This window comes from Lissotriton helveticus, chromosome 6 (genome assembly GCF_964261635.1).
Source record: "Lissotriton helveticus chromosome 6, aLisHel1.1, whole genome shotgun sequence".
In the NCBI taxonomy this organism is placed as follows: Eukaryota; Metazoa; Chordata; class Amphibia; order Caudata; family Salamandridae; genus Lissotriton; species Lissotriton helveticus.
The window spans coordinates 950956174-950972423 of NC_136067.1; the positions used below are offsets into that span (position 1 = coordinate 950956174).

At 50.7% G+C, this 16250-nt stretch overlaps 1 protein-coding gene across 4 annotated transcripts in view; it reads left to right on the forward strand.

The window, feature by feature from the left end:
- The window catches only part of LOC144761610 (centromere protein H-like), a 308640-nt gene that overhangs the window by 176852 nt on the left and 115538 nt on the right, over nt 1–16250 (forward strand). For 3 of the 4 annotated variants that reach the window (XM_078646907.1, XM_078646911.1, XM_078646909.1), the window contains exon 5: nt 9567–9638. The exons of the other annotated variant lie outside the window; for it this stretch is intronic. In XM_078646907.1, the coding sequence (XP_078503033.1) occupies nt 9567–9638 (72 nt within the window). The remainder of the gene's footprint in view (nt 1–9566; nt 9639–16250) is intronic. 4 annotated transcript variants of the gene reach the window in all.

Below are 16250 nucleotides of genomic sequence, written 5' to 3' on the forward strand. Positions count from 1 at the left end.
GCAGCATCACAACATATCCTATCTGTTTACCGCAAGGGACCTCAGAGGAAATGTAGCGCATTGGGTAGCCCCAGGATAGTGTATGCAGGGAAGCGTGGGATGTCAGTTTCAAAGGTGGAATCAATATCATCTAGAACCGCCTTCCAGTATCCCTGAATTTCGCGGCAGTCCCACAGGAGATGGGTCAAAGTACCCCTTTCACCGCAGCCCCTCCAAACACAGCGCACTTCGAAGTGGATTGCTTTGATTAAGTCTGACCGGGGTGAGGTGCCAGTATATGGCCAATTTCACCGCCGCCTCTCTGGCATTAGTATTAAGAGTGGTGTGTGCAGCTCTGTAGTATATAAACCCCCATTCCCTGGGTGACAATGTTCTGCCGAATTCCGTTTCCCAGCGTTTCTGTCTCGCCGTCTTCCCCGGGCTAGCCGCGGGCGACAGCAGCTTGTAAAAGTCTGAGATAATGGGCCGATCCGAGTCTTTCGTTACCAGCCACTTCTCGAATGGCGTCATTCGCCGGCCAACCAGAGGAGCGCATTCCGGGCTCGAAAGCCAGTGGCGGAGTTGGAAGTACTGGAACATGTGAGGCTTGGTCACTCCATAGCCTTGTATGATATCGGTGAGGGGAAGAAAGCCCTCCAGGTCAAAGAAATGGCCGGCAGAACGGCAATCTGTTCCCCGCCATTGTGGAAAGGCACGGGGGTCCGCACCCGGCGGGAATTCCGGATTATCTAGGATCGGGGTGAGTGGGGAGAGGAAAGTGGTCAGGCCTCTCCTGACCGCCACTCCGTCCCAAGGCCTCATAATGGCGCGCTTGATGGGGGATCGGAGAAGATATAGTGGTCTGTGTTGGCGAGCAAGGAATGGGATCTTCCAGAGTGACGTCCGGGCCATTGCCCTATCCTGAAATAGCCATAGCTTCTCGGACTCTGGCCTGTACCACTCCACCAAGTAGCGGAGTTGCGAGGCTTGAAAATATTGCAAGAGGTTGGGGATTCCGAGACCCCCTTCGTCCACGCCCCTGTGCGCCACCTGTTTATGCAGTCGCGCTCGTTTCTTTTCCCAAATAAACTGATGGAACGCGGTTTGCAAGTCGGCAAGTGCGCTAGGCGGTGGCAGGGCCGGAAGGGTTTGGAAGACATACAAAATCTTAGGTAGGGCCGACATCTTCACTGCCGCTACGCGGCCTAGCAAGGAGAGGGGTTGTTTTGACCAACGTGCAAGATCAGCTCGAATCTGAGAGGTGAGCGTTTTATAGTTAAGAGCCATTGTCGAGTCCGTAGAGGAGGTGAGAGTAATTCCCAGGTATGGGAGCTGTGTGGATGTTTGTAAACCGCAGGCTTCAGAGTGCGAAGGTGGGAATTGCTACCCAGAGGCAGAATCAAGGATTTCCCTCGGTTGATTTTGAAGCCAGACACCGCCCCAAAGCTCTCCAGTTCCACCAGGAAAGCAGGTATAGAATGGGATGGTCGGTCGAGAGCAGCGATGATGTCGTCAGCATAAAGCCCCACTACATGAGGTTCATTGCCGAAAGTGATACCGCAGATGCGAGGCTCCACGTATAAGGCGAATAGGAGGGGTGAAAGAGGGCACCCCTGACGTGTGCCTCGCTGTATCTCGAAGGGGTCCGATCTAAGGCCTCCCAGTCGGACTCGGGCCTGGGGGTGGTAGTAGCAGCTAGCGATCCAAGCTTGAAAGCGGTCACCCATCTGGTAACGCTGTAGGACCTTCTGCAAGTAGGTCCAGTCGACTCGGTCGAACGCTTTCTCCGCGTCGATAGCGAGCAGCTCCGAGTTTTGGAAGTGAGTCTTATCCACGAGATGCAGTAGCCTTTTAGTATTATCGCTGCATTGGCGGTTTGGGACAAAGCCCGATTGATCCGGTTCAAGGATCCCCGGAAGGCAAGGGCCCAGACGGGCCGCTAGTACCCCTGTGAATAGTTTCAGATCTAAATTAAGGAGCGAGATGGGGCGGAACGCAGAGCAATGTGTTGGGCTTTTGCCCGGCTTAGGCAGCACTACTATCTCTGCTGCAAGCATATCCGGGGGTATGGAGCTCGGGCCCTCGAACGAGTTATATAATCTCGTGAGTATTGGAGCCAATATCTGGCCAAAGAGTTTATAGAAGCCTGATGAAAAGCCATCAGGTCCCGGCGATTTAAGCGGGCGCAGTCGGGAGATAGCGGCCAGAACCTCGTCCAGGCAGATAGGAGTATCTAAGGCCTCCGCGTTCGATTGGGACAACGGCGTGACAGCCGCTGACTGCAAATAGGCATCGATGTCGGCAGGCGATACGTTATCCTCGCTGTATAGGGAAGCGTAAAACGAGCGAAAGGCGTCTGCAACCTGTGCCTCTTCAGTAAGGGCCTCTCCAGAGTCGTCTAGGAGGGTGGTGATTTTCGAGTGCTGAGTCTTGGCCTTTAGGGCACTGGCTAGAAGGCGTCCGGTGCGGTTGCCTCCCACATAATATGTATGGTGGAGTCGGAGGGCGGCGAATTCCGCTCTGTCAGTGTCAAGGCTGGCCAGTTGGGCCCTAGCGGCCTTCAGCTGTCGCCAGATTCTAGGAGCACAGGTGCGGCTGTGAACCCGTTCTAATTCAGCTACCTGTGCCATGAGGTCCTCCCTCTTTTCTTTGCGGATTTTGGCGTCCGCAGTCATAATTGCGATCAATTCCCCCTCTGACCACAGCTTTCAGGGCTCCCCAAAGGGCTGTCACCGGAGTTGCGGGGTTATCATTAGTGGCGAGGTAGTCCGAGATGCATGTATGGATTTGTTTAGTAACAGCCTGTCTCTGTAATTGGGTCTCGTTAAGCCGCCACGAACCCGGGGTGCGTGAGAGTCGGGGTATGGTGAGTGTCAGTTCTACCGCATCGTGGTCCGAGAGGGCCGCTGGGACAATGGAAGCATCAGTGATGCGAGTGAGTAAGTCTGAGGAACCTAAGAAGTGATCTAAACGTGCGTACTTGTGATGCACATGTGAGTAGAAGGTGAAGTGCGCTGCGTCGGGGTGTACCGCCCTCCAGAGATCCAACAGACCCCTCTCCTGCAACCACGACCCGCCCGCTTCAGATAGTGCTCCCGCCTCCCCATAACGGTGCCCAGATCTGTCTTTGTTCGTGTCCATGACCAAGTTGAGGTCCCCCCAATGAGCAGCTGAGAGTTAGGGGGCTGTAATGCTTCCAAGAGCGCGTTTATTAAAAAGGGTTCCTGGCCTGTGTTTGGAGCATAGATGGAGCCGATCGTCATTGTTCCATTCCCTATGAGGAAGGTAAAGGCTAGGAGGCGTCCTTTAATTTCTCCCACCTTGATCCCCACCCGGCCCCGGAAACGCCGGGACACGAGAATGGCAACCCCTGCTGTTTTAGTTGGAAGGGAAGAAAGAAATTGCTGAGGGAAGGCCCGGGAGCGCATCCTGTGCCAGTCTTTAGGCAAGAGGTGGGTCTCCTGCAATAAGCAGACATTTGCCCCCGAATGCTCTAGGTAGGAAATGACCGCCCTCCTTTTTATCGGATTGTTGAGGCCTTTTACACTGAGAGACAACACCTTAAGTGTACCATCCATCATGGAGTAACACGAGTTTGACAAAGCGTGGCGACACTACCTGTTGTCGCGTGCAGCAAGCAATGGTCAGCACATGAGATCTGTTGATGTCCCTTGGCATACTGGTCCCCTCCCACAATCCCACCCCTGTTCCCCACGCAATATTGCTCCCCAACCCGGTCCCTGACAACACCCCAACATCCCCTCCCCTTCCCACCCTAACACCAACCGGAGGTCCCCAAACAAAGGTCATAGTCCCAGGCCTATCCAGAGTCAGTTCAGGCCTGTAGGTTTAGAAGGTAAAGGAGACTGTGGCAGTGGCGACCCATGTGGCCCCTTGCCCCCCCCCACCATGAAAACATGCAGTAAGAATGGTCCCCCTGCTTGAGCAAGTTCAGGATTTCATAGCGGTGTCTTTGACTACTGCTTCGATGGCTGCGGTGTGTTCTTTGGCGATGGTTCCCGGGTCTGGGCGGAGGTGGGTTTTAGGCGTGCGGCGTCTTCGTACCCGTTGCCAACCGTCTCTAGAGGATTGCGTCCCGTTAACTTGGGAGGATCCCGGGGAAGGGGACCCCTCTGATGCGTCGTCAGGCAGCTCGAGGCCCAGTAGGGTACAGCTGTCCTGAAGCGAACAGAGCTGGTGCAGGGTTCCCTCCCATTTGAAGATCAGACGAAACGGGTGGCCCCAGGAGTATGGCACCTCCTTTTTCCCTCAGAAATGTGGTGACTGCCCTGAAGTCCTTGCGCTTCTGAAGTGTTATAGCTGAGAGGTCCTGGAAAAGTTCAACAGGGCAGTCTCGGAAGGGAAGGGGTTGCGCTCTACGTGCTTCCCGTAGTATTCTTTCTTTCAGGGGGAAGTCCGGGATGAACGCCAAAATGTCCGGGGGGGGTGCCGGGGCTGGGCGGGGCAATCCCACTCGGTGCGCCCGGTCTATGCGGATGGGAAAATCAGCAGGCTCCTTGAGGATCTCGCGGAAAAGGTCCTGGAGATACATCGTGACGCTATTCCCTTCTGCCTTCGATGGTACTCCCCGAATCCGTATGTTCCGCCGAGAGCGGTTTTCAAGGTCCTCTGCATGAGCCTGGAGGTCCACCTGCTGTTCCCGAAGGCGGAGGACCTCCTGTTGAAGGTGATCCAGCTCGTCACAGCGTGCATGGTTGGAATCTTCCACCGCTACCACTCTTCCCCCAATCCATCTAGGGCCCAGCGCAGTTCTCTCTGTTCACTCACCAGTTCCTGTTTTAAAGTCTGAAAGTCGTCATGTAGCGTGTTGAACAGGCTTTCCAGAAACGACTTCGTGATGGGGCCTTCCTCAGTGGACTTGTTTGGGGTAGTCGCCGATGTTGATGGTGACGTAGGCGTTTGGGATTTCTCGCTTTTTGTAGATGTCTTCATGAGTAGCTCATTAATCAGTCGAACTCCCCTGCGGGTAGCGTTGGACATTGTGCCGCGGCTGGTCTATCTAGGCGGTGCAGGCCAATTTGCACTTCCGTTCGCCATCAGGGAGGACTAGTAGCTGGCTCTCCTGTCACCCCCTCTGTCCCGTTGTAGCAAGTGTTCTCGATGATGCCCTGTTAAGTCACTAGGAAAGTACCAGCGCAAGACAAAGTGGGGTGTCGCCGTGGGGGCCAGCTGCAGGACTTTGTGGGGTGTCCTTTTGGCTCTCCCTGGGTTCTTCCGCCGTCTGGCTAGTCCCCTCAAGCAGTCCCCAGTGGGCGTGGGTCAGTGATGAATGGGTGTCCACTCTCCTCCCGCCGGGGGCACGATCACCAGGCCCCCCGAGCTCCCCCCCTCCTCACCTCTGGGTGTGCGGTTGCTGCGCACCAACCTGTCTGCGTTGTCCAGGCGTCCTCCAGGCCTCCCACAGTGGGCCTCGCTCGGCCGGGTTGGGGCCCCGGGTCTTCGGCCCGTGTCGGCCCCCAGACTCCCCAGGCGGTGATGCGAAGGTGGGTCTATCTCCCCCGGGCCTCCGGAGATCGCCTTGCCCGCGGGTGCGTCACGCAGGCCCAAGCCGGGGCCTCAAGTCAGCGCCCCGATGTGGGGCGCCCCACAGATACAAATGCCCTGGCAAGATGAGGGCCAGCGCGGGGTCAATCGCGCCTGATGCGCCCAAGTTCACACCCCCAGCGCCTGTTCATGAGGCTCTCCGCCCGTTGTTGGTTGCTCATCTGCCGGGCCTCGTTGCAGTGCAGGCCCAAGCCGGGGCCCAAAGTAACGCGCACCCGGGCCGCAGTCCGCTCTGGGTGCAGTCTCTGATTTCCGCGGCCCCCCTGTGGTTTTGGGGGCAGTGGTGGCTCTGCGCCGGTTGTAGTGCTTCAAGGACCCGGCAGCCTGGGTCAATTCAGTCTGGGGCCGCGTCGGCCTTCTCTGCCGGCTCCGCACTGGGAGTAGGCCCAGACCGGGGGCTGAATTTAAGACATGCCCGGGCCGCGGGACACTCATGCCGCGGGGTGAAGACCCTCCTCAAGTGGCCTCCCAGTGACTCGGAGGGGTCCCCGGTGCCGAGGGCACGGCTCGGTAAGCAGCTGCGACTCCCCCAGGCGGGACGGTCGGCCACGGGATGGAAGCAGGCCCGACTCGCACCCAGCCCCTATCTCGGCTCACTCCGGCTCCAGCCGGCGATGGCGGTGATTAAGTGCCGTTTCTCCGCGTTTGAGCCGCGTTCCGGGACTGCGTGTCCACGCTGCTTCGAGCAGAATGTGAGGGGGGCCAAATCAGCTATTTCGGGGCTATTGTGGGGGGTTACAGGGGATTAGGGCGAGGAGCTCCGCATTTAGACCTCCATCCCGGTCGCCATCTTGGCCACGCCCCCCCGTTTTTATTTTTAATTGTATTTGTTTGTGTTCGCAGCTGCTGTGCTTGTTCTGCTATTATGCTGAGCACCTTCTTTTCAGTGATACTACTGGTAGTTGGTGATGTGGAATTAACAGCAGAGTTGTAAACTTTTAACTTTATTTACTAAGCCTCCACATTCTTTGCCCCTCCATCATTCTCCCCCTTTCCCTGTATCTCCACCTTCTCCGCATTTCCCCTCCCGACCTCCCTATGCCTCCTTTGCTACGTTAACCATTCTTTCACAAACCCCCTTTTCCTTTCTTTCTTCACTCTTTCATTAATTGCCTATCCCCCCCCCTACTGTACTTTGTTATCTTGGGCCTTCTTCTTCTCTTCACCTTCTCTCGCTTCACTAACACCATGTCTCTTCCTGTCTTCCATTTTAAAGCTTTCTCCCCGTTTCCATGAGTCCACTTTATCACTATCGACCCTCCTTTGCCCGATTTCTGTTTCATTGTATACCACATCTCCATTGATCTCTCTAGCACTCTCCCTTTTCATGGTCTCCCTCTCTTAATTGCCCCAAGTCTCCTGCTCTAAAGCTCCTGTTGTTCCTTCTTTCCTTCTGCCCTTTATCTCTGTGCCCTGTGCCCTCACCCCTCCTCTAAACTTGAACTCCTGTACTCAGGCATTCACTGACACTCATTTTGCATCTGTCCTCTTTTCCCTCAACAACAGTTCTATTCATATTGAGTGCTGAGTGATTCACCAGCGGGAGTAGAGGCGTGGTGACTGGGTGGGGTTTGGGGGGGAGGGACAGAGATCTGGCCCTCCATCAATCGTTTTTTGACACCTTAGACCGATTAGGCACACAATTAGAACTTATTCTTAATGTGTTACCCCTCCCGACCTTCCTATGCCACCTTTGCTGTGCTAACCATTCTTTCACAAACCCCATTTTCCTTTCGTGCTTCACTCTTTCGTTAATTGCCTAGCCCCCCCCCTCACTGTACTTCATTATATCAGGCCCTCTTCCTCTCGTCACCTTCTCTCACTTCACTATCACCATGTCTCTTTCTGCCTTCTATTTTAAAGCTTTCTCCCCCTTTCCAGGAGTTCATCTTTATCACTATCGACCCTCCTTTGCCCGATTTCTGTTTCATTGTATACCACATCTCCATTAATCTCTAGCCCTCTCACTTTTGATGGTCTCCCTCTCTTCATTGCCCCAAGTCTCCCACTCTAAAGCTTCTCTTGTTCCTCCTTTCCTTCCACCCTCTATCTCTCTGTGACCTGTAGGGTCACAAGATCCTAACAAGGTCAAACGCCCCCCACACCTTCATCCCCGAGAGGAGAATAAATGGAGTAATTACATTTGGTAGTGCTGAAGCTGTCCATGTACTACATTTTGGAATAGATAGAGCTGGAGCATTAAGCGCCATCTCACGGGTGCAGCAGTACACAATTCAGCAGGGCCAACACTGCATCACTCAACGCTGAAATATCTTTAGGTTAAGTTTACACTATATAAAATTGACATACGGTAGTGTAGCACCACCACAGCACCACTCCGCACCACCACATCGTCACTCAGCACCACCACATCGTCACTCAGCACCACCACATCGTCACTCAGCACCACCACAACGTCACTCAGCACCACCACAACGTCACTCAGCACCACCACAGCGTCACTCAGCACCACCACAGCATCATTCAGCACCAGCAATACATCGCTCAGGGCCACAACAGCATCACTCCGCGGCACCACAGCATCGCTCAGCACCACCACAGCATCACTATGCGCCACCACATCCTCACTCAGCACCACCATAGCATCACTCGGGGGCACCACAACATCACTAAGCGCCACCACAACATCACTCAGGGCAACTACAGCATCACTCTGCGCCACCACAGCATCACTCGGCGCCACCCCAGCATCACTCGGCGCCACCCCAGCATCACTCGGCGCCACCCCAGCATCACTCGGCGCCACCCCAGCATCGCTCGGCGCCACCCCTGCATCGCTCAGCGCCACCGCAGCATCGCTCAGCGCCACCCCAGCATCGCTCAGCGCCACCCCAGCATCGCTCAGCGCCACCCCAGCATCGCTCAGGGCCAACACTACATCGCTCAGGGCCAACACTACATCGCTCAGGGCCAACACTACATCGCTCAGGGCCAACACTACATCGCTCAGGGCCAACACTACATCGCTCAACACCACAGGATCACTCAGCAGCATCACTCAGCACCACCACAGCATCAGTCGGCCCCACCACAGCATCAGTCGGCCCCACCACAGCATCAGTCGGCCCCACCACAGCATCAGTCGGGGCCAGCACAGCATTGTTCAGCACCACCACAGCATCACTCGGGGCCAGCACAGCATTGTTCAGCACCACCTCAGCATCACTCAGGGCCAGTACAGCACCACTCTGCAGCGCAGCAGCACCACTCTGGGGCCAGCACTGCATCACTCTGGGGCCAGCCAGCACTGCATCACTCTGGGGCCAGCACTGCATCACTCTGGGGCCAGCACTGCATCACTCTGGGGCCAGCACTGCATCACTCTGGGGCCAGCACTGCATCACTCTGGGGCCAGCACTGCATCACTCTAGGGCCAGCACTGCATCACTCGGGACCAGCACTGCATCACTCAACGACACCACAGCATCACTCAGTGCTGCTTACACTTTTTAATTACAACTTCTCAGCATGCTGCACAGCAGCCACACTTCCCTACAGCACAGCTTAGAAACATTGGCAAAGTGAATAGCTCTACCTAAACACTTATAAGGCCCCCACAATGCATAGCCAATAGGTCTCGCCTTTGGGACATTATAAGTGTTTAGTTATTCAGTACAATATCCTTCAATAAACAACATCAAGTGTTGCATTGCTAATCACTTATAAGGTCCCAAAAGCGAGACCTATTGGCTATGACTATGCTTGTTTCTTCAAGCTGTATGCAGACTGTGACTTGTGGGTTTCTGTGTATGGATGCTGAATGTGGATTTGATGTTTATTTCATGAAGGGTCATTGCTTCTTCATTTTTGCTATTTTTCTCAATTGCTTACATGTTGGCATTTAGTGTTGGAAAGCTGTTCGAGCAACACTAAGCCCTATGTTAAGAAATTAAAACAAGCCATCTCCCTGATAGTTGCAAGGGTTGGGCATCTAGCATGTGCTGTAGACATTTTAAGTTAGTTTTCAGGTCTGAGTGATCAAATTTCTTTTTTCTTCTCAGTTTGGATTTAATGCACCCCGAGCTAGAAAATGCAGTGTGTGCAGTCAAAAATAAAGAACTGAGTATTTACAGGTATGTCCACCGTTTGCAGTAGTTAATAACTAGGTTCCTATCCTTCTACCTCGTAGCAAAGAGTACCTTGAGATGGTGGTTCAGGTTTAAGCGGATCCTTGTATGCGAATACTTTGGGTATAGATGTAAGCATCATAACCTGGATTCAGTTCGAGTTTTCACTGTTGGTTGTCTATTTGAGTAAGAAAATCTGCCATTTGGCTGCCCGTGCATGATATTTAGGAAGTCCTAACTAGTCATGGAAACCTTCCTGCCATCACCACCACCTCCCCATGGTCACTTCAATGTACAAACATTTGTCCTGGCAGAGGAGCTTGAAAACACTGCTCTACTTCCACCACCACCCTAACACCGATGATTTACTCACTTCAGTGGTAATTGGCTCGGCTCATACTGTAGCTTCCTCACAACTTTATCTCACTGAGCGTTTTTCACCTTATCCACAAGACCATTCCAGACCATGGCCCTACCTTGTCACTATCTGAAGGCACAAATTACTTCCTGGTGCTAATGCCCAAGCTGCCCATGTATGAATCTATCAACAGGCTCTTAGACTCTATACAGCCCATATCCTGCGCTTCTGTATCCCATAGCCTCTATATGGAAGAGTTGTGGCGCAGCGGCCACGGTGCCTGACTCGGGACCACTGGGTTCACGGTTTGATCCCCGGCACCGACGGCAGGTTAGCCCAGCAGCATGCGACTCTGGACAATAGCTCTCTTAATCTTCCCGAGGGCCCCCAGCGCCGGGAAACCTCTCCGAAGGTAGCTGTGCGCTTTAAAAATGCTGATATTTCATTTCTCTACCCCTGGCCATTCAAAATATGAAGACCTGTATACTCTTCTACATCTAAGAATTAAGGCCCAGATTTGCAAAGACTTTGCATCAAGATTGTGTTACTTTAGAGCAGACCTGATGCAAAGTCTACTGGTGAGATTTACATACAAGCCAACGCAACTCATTTGCATTGGATTGTAACACAAAGTCATGCAACACAGCATAATGTGCTGCCTTGCGTTACTTTGCGCCAAGGGGCATCCAGAGTGATGCATGTGCAATTCCAAGCAACTGCTCGTGAGTTTTGACGCAAAACTTCTGTGCCCCCCTTAGGTAAGCATAACCAAAAGATGTTTTTATTTCTTTTAGTTTTTTCTGCTTGACATGTGTGCTGCATTCTACAGCACACACGAAGTAAAAAAATAACTTGAAGCATAGTTTTCTACAGGGAACCTTTCCTACACAAAAACCAAGCGAACCACAAATCACACACCCTGGCACTGTGGCGCAAGGGTGCCAGTTTCAGTGCATGGCTGCCAAAAGTGCCCAGCAAAGTAAGGGAGCAGAACTGTACCACAAGGCACAGTTGTGGTCCCTCTCGTTGACACAACGCAAAGAGCACCTTTACTTTCTGCGCTGCATGAGCTCTTTGTAAATCTGGCCCCAAGGGTTTAGCACTGTCCTGACTAGCATTCATATAAATGTCACCTCTCTATCATTGCTTCATCCTTGAACCTTACCAAATCCCTGTACATTTGAACACTTCTTTGCTCTGGTCCTACCCACTTCTTTTTAGGTCTAGCCTGAGCCAGTGCATGCGCTGCCCTGGCGAGACATTTAGTAAGAGCGGCTTTTGGAAGTCCTACCAAAGCAGCCAAGCGGCCACCAGCAAGTGCGCGCCTCGGTCCACCTCTGCTTTTACTTTTGGCATGTGCGATGCAGCATCTGCTTACACTTTTTCCATATTGCCGCCCCCTCCAAACGTGCATAAAAAAAATAAATCTATTTCTTTACTTTTGCTATAATCGCGGCACCCACTTCTTTACTTGTAATGTTAAAAGTAAAGCGTGGGTGCCGCAACTATAGCAAAAGTAAAGAAATAGAAAAAACATCTATTTCTTTACTTGTGCTATAATCGCGGCACCCGCGCTTTACTTTTAACATTAAAAGTAAAGCATGGGTGCCGCAGGGCATATAAACAATCATACATGGCGTTTTGCTGTTTCTAGATGTGCTGCACAATGAGGCACACATAAAAACAGCAAAAACGAGGAGAAATAAAGCATTTCACCCCGTTTCGCCTGTTTAAGGCCAGGTTTTCCCTAGTCTTAATTTTGGCGCTGCCCCATATTTATGCTACCCTTTTAATATGGGGCAGTGCCAAAATCAATTGTGTTGCGGCGGAACACCCACTGCAACACCCATTGCCCACCCCTTTCACGCCAACTATGGCGTTAAAGGGTGCTTTATTCACAAGGCGGCGTTAAGCCATGTTAAGTGGCTTAACCCTACCTTGTGAAAAAGGCAAATTCCCTATTTCCACATGAATGTCGGTAAGTGACATTCCTGTGGTGTAAATATGCCCCACTATGCTTCTTTGAAAACTGCACTTTCAAGTCTGAGCTTTCAACACTGTCGTACACTTAACAAACACCAGGGCACTTTATGAAGACAAAAATTCAAAATGCCGGGAAGATCTTACCTTTTTAAAAGTTTACACTTCTGAAAATACTCCAAATAACCATTGCTCCATTATCACCATAGCTAAAGCCACCTACTAGAAGACCGCCAACAATAGAGCATTGAACCGAAGCAAAAGCTCTGTTTACGGCCATCAAACAGTGTCTCAACCCATCCCAGGCAGATGTAAGGTAATCAACCTCATTTTCACAGGAATAAATCAACAAAATCCGATTTAAAATCACCAATTCATATTAGTCACCCGTGCTATCGCCTATACTCAGCTGCCACACACCTCTGTAGTCATCCTTTATAATACCATCTCCCACACAGACCTTTTCAACATTCTGAACTTACTCAGTATTTACAGTTATGTCCACCGTTTGCAGTAGTTAATAACTAGGTTCCTATCCTTCTACCAAGTAGCAAAGAGTACCTTGAGATGGTGGTTCAGGTTTAAGCGGATCCTTGTATGCAAATACTTTGGGTATTGATGTAAGCATCATAACCTGGATTCAGTTAGAGTGTTTACTGTTGGTTGTCTATTTGAGTAAGAAAATCTGCCATTTGGCTGCCCGTGCATGATATTTAGGAAGTCCTAACTAGTCATGGAAACCTTCCTGCCATCACCACCACCTCCCACCCAGCACCCCTTCATCAAGTTTCTGCAAGGAGCAGCTTTCACACACCTTCTCCACACTGTCGAAGCCTACACTAGATTCAGCCAATCTTGCTAATTTTCATCCTGCTACCCACCTCACATTTGTTCGAGATAATATTGAGATGGGAGTCTCCATCCAAATGCCCGGAGCACATCAGCTACTTCAAGACTATTCTGGTTCAGATCAGGCTGCAATATTGAAATGGTCATGCTCCAAGTAGTCGACTACAACTGTTAACTATCAAGCATTGATCCACACCCTGAAAACCCCCATCGGTTTCACTGGCACAATCATAAAATAGTTCATATTCTACCTAAACAGCCATAAGCAGCTCATTCAGGTAAGAGAAATTAGATGTTGAACTTAGCATCACTTGCAGAGTCCGTCTCCTAGGGCTCCATTCTGTCAACCAGTCTTGCAGACAGCATTATCAAGATACACCTGTATTCTAATGATACCCAATTATATTTCAAAATCTCCTCACCATTGACATACAGTGACTCAAAGCCTTGCTTGAATGCATCCAAACCTGGATATCAACAAACTACCTGATAAACCCAAAAAACACAGAATTCATCCTGTTTGCTAGTAATGCAAAGTGTTCTCTAATTCAATTATGGCTCTCCAAGGGCTTCACAACCCAGATGATTGGACTCGCCAAATGCCTTGGTTTCCTTCTCACCTCACAAGTCTAACGCAGACAACATTGCCAAGAAGACCAAATCCGTGTAGTTCTATCTCTCTATTCTGAAAAAAAGTGAAACCGTTTCTTCTAGGAAAGACTTTAGAATGGAAGGTAAAACCTCTAGTCCTCTCTTACCTAAATGGAAGCAATACCCTTCTCAATGGCGTCTCCGAGTACCCTCGCTCCCCTGAAAGGCATCCATCAGCAGCAGCAATGCTCATCATAGAGCTGAAGAAATCCAACCCCATCATCCTCACTGTAAAGAATCTACACTGGCTTCCCTCCAAGCCTGGTTCATCTTCAATATCAGCAGCACCAGCCACAAGACCTCTACGCCAAGGGACAGGTTTACCCAGCTAACCATATCCGGCGGTCCATGCCAGAGAAGGAGCTCCAACATCGCAAGATTGGAGACTACACACTACAGAAAGGAGAAACCAAACCTTTCCAGCCGCTGCTTCCAGGATCTGGAACCACATCCTCTGACATCTGAACAGCACCAACCTTCCTATAATTCAGGAATACATTGAAAACTCACCGCTTCAAGGAACCCTATCTGAGAGAGACTGATGGCTCACTCATTCTGTTACTATAGATTCTCTCTCTGTCCCCTCCACCATCATCCCCCCTCTACAGTGCTCTGTTGCTAGCCAGCTAGGTTCACACTTTCGAAACACCAAAACGTACATAGGCATGCAAGGTACTGATTACCATGTAATTTAAAGTGTAAATGTGGTTTTGTTTGAAGGATACAAATACAAATAAAATATGTTGCCAGTAAAATTTGCTTTGTGAAAATTTTGTTTTCATTCTTTTTTCAGTAATGTCTAAATTACTGGGATAATTGAAGCAACTGGGTTGGGGTTAAATTTAAATATCTTATGCAAATAGCTGTCGTGAAGTCTGCCACTAACAAGACTCACGGGTTTCACTGGGCAAAGGGCAGTGTGAGGGGTCAAAGGGCAATATAAGGGATCAAAGCTAGGGCATCCTGCACATTCTTTTTAGGTCTCGCCTAGTGAACGCAGCACATGCGCTGATTCGCCTTGGAAGGACTATTGTGGGTTTGGTGCACCAACGGACGGGCCATGTGCATGCGCATGGCGTCTCCTCTTAGCTTTCCGTTCATGTGCGCGTGCACACCGCACTGCATCTCTTTTGCTCGCGGGCTTGTCTCCTCTTAGCTTTCAGTTCATGTGTACGCGCACACCGCACGGCGTCTTTTACTCGCGGGCTGGTCTGTTTTCGAAGTACAAAGTTGTGCAGAATCACTTTTGATCTGAAATAGCCCCAGGGCAAGACGCCATTGCATGAAGTCAGCTTTCCTTGATGCCAAGAATCAGAGTGCATTGGCAGTAGATGTGCTGTGCCAGAAGCCTGAAGACGCAGACTTTGAGAGAGATAGAGAGCGCGCCCTTTTTATTATATTTTTTTCTTCTCCGATAAATGTCTCAGCTACACAGCCTCTCTATCGCTGTGGCTTTTGGTAATACTCTGCAACCATATAATGAGAATAGCTTTCAAATAGTGCAGAGTTGAGAGGAAGTAGGGAACAGTGCTGCCTATTGGCCGACTGAGTATGTTTTTAGCAATGCATTCAAAGGCGGCAAAAAGTCATTTCCTGTCGGTTATTCCGGTGACTGGTTATGGGAGGCCATTTCCACCCCCTGAAGGTTGACCTCTAGCCATTGGCTCAGCAGCCAGCATCTTCCTGACCAATGGTATAAGCAGTGGTATAGCTGTCATTATTGCAACAGGTGCTGTGGCACCAGGTCCAGGAGGAGTTAACAGTCAGCCCTTTTGTTCTGATTACTGTTTGTTTTTTAGTCCAGTTTCCTTGCTTGCGTTCAGGCCAGTGGTGCCTTTACTACATCACTGGGTTAGGAGGAAAACACAGTCTGACAAGGCCCACACAGCTAGGGTCTTTCCATATCCGTTAGATGGGCAACTTCTCCTTGTTTGATAGTTAACCTGCTGATAACAGCACATGTCACAGGAGGCCCTACCTTCATTGTGTGTTGCACCTCGGACACTGACCCACTCTGCCTTCAAATCTTACCGAAACGGAAACTGTACAGGAACCAACCTTCTGTTCTGCTTCAGAGGATGTTGCTATGAGTGGCAGGCAGCGTGAGGGCTGGCCAGATCTAAGGCCAGAGCCCCTCCAATGAAAGTTGATGCTCCCCTCCTTCAAACTGATATACAAGTCGCTTTAGCTGACTAGGCCTTTATTCAACTCGGCTCATGTATTATGTTCATGCCCCCAGCATATGAATAACTTGATAATCTAGAGCAGGGACAGTCAAAAGCTGCTACAATGTAATGCTCCTGGTGCAAGTCATACAAGTGATTCCATAAGAAATTGCCACCACAGCTGGAAACAAAACTGAAGTCTCATCAACCACAAATCTGCATCCCGCTGCAAACACACGTGTATGCCATAGACCTGTCCCTAAATATTCAAGCTGTGAAATTGCATCCTCTTGCAAGGCTGGACCCATACTGGCTTAAATGTCCTCAATATCACAATCTTATGATTTATACACATCTTCATTCCTAGTTGGATATGTGGCAAGGAGGCAAAGCCACCTCAAAAGGAATGATGTTAAAACAAATTGTGAATGTGTCTGATAACGTGCTCAGTGGTAGTGTTACAATCCAGGATCTGGGTCATTTATTCAGGCTGATGATGAGTCCTCAGTATCTCATGAGATCATCCTGCAATTTCCAAGTCTGTGAACATAGCTGTGTGGGGTTTTGGCAAAGCCTTTCCAAACTAGCTTCCCCTGTTAGATAACTTCCACCCTA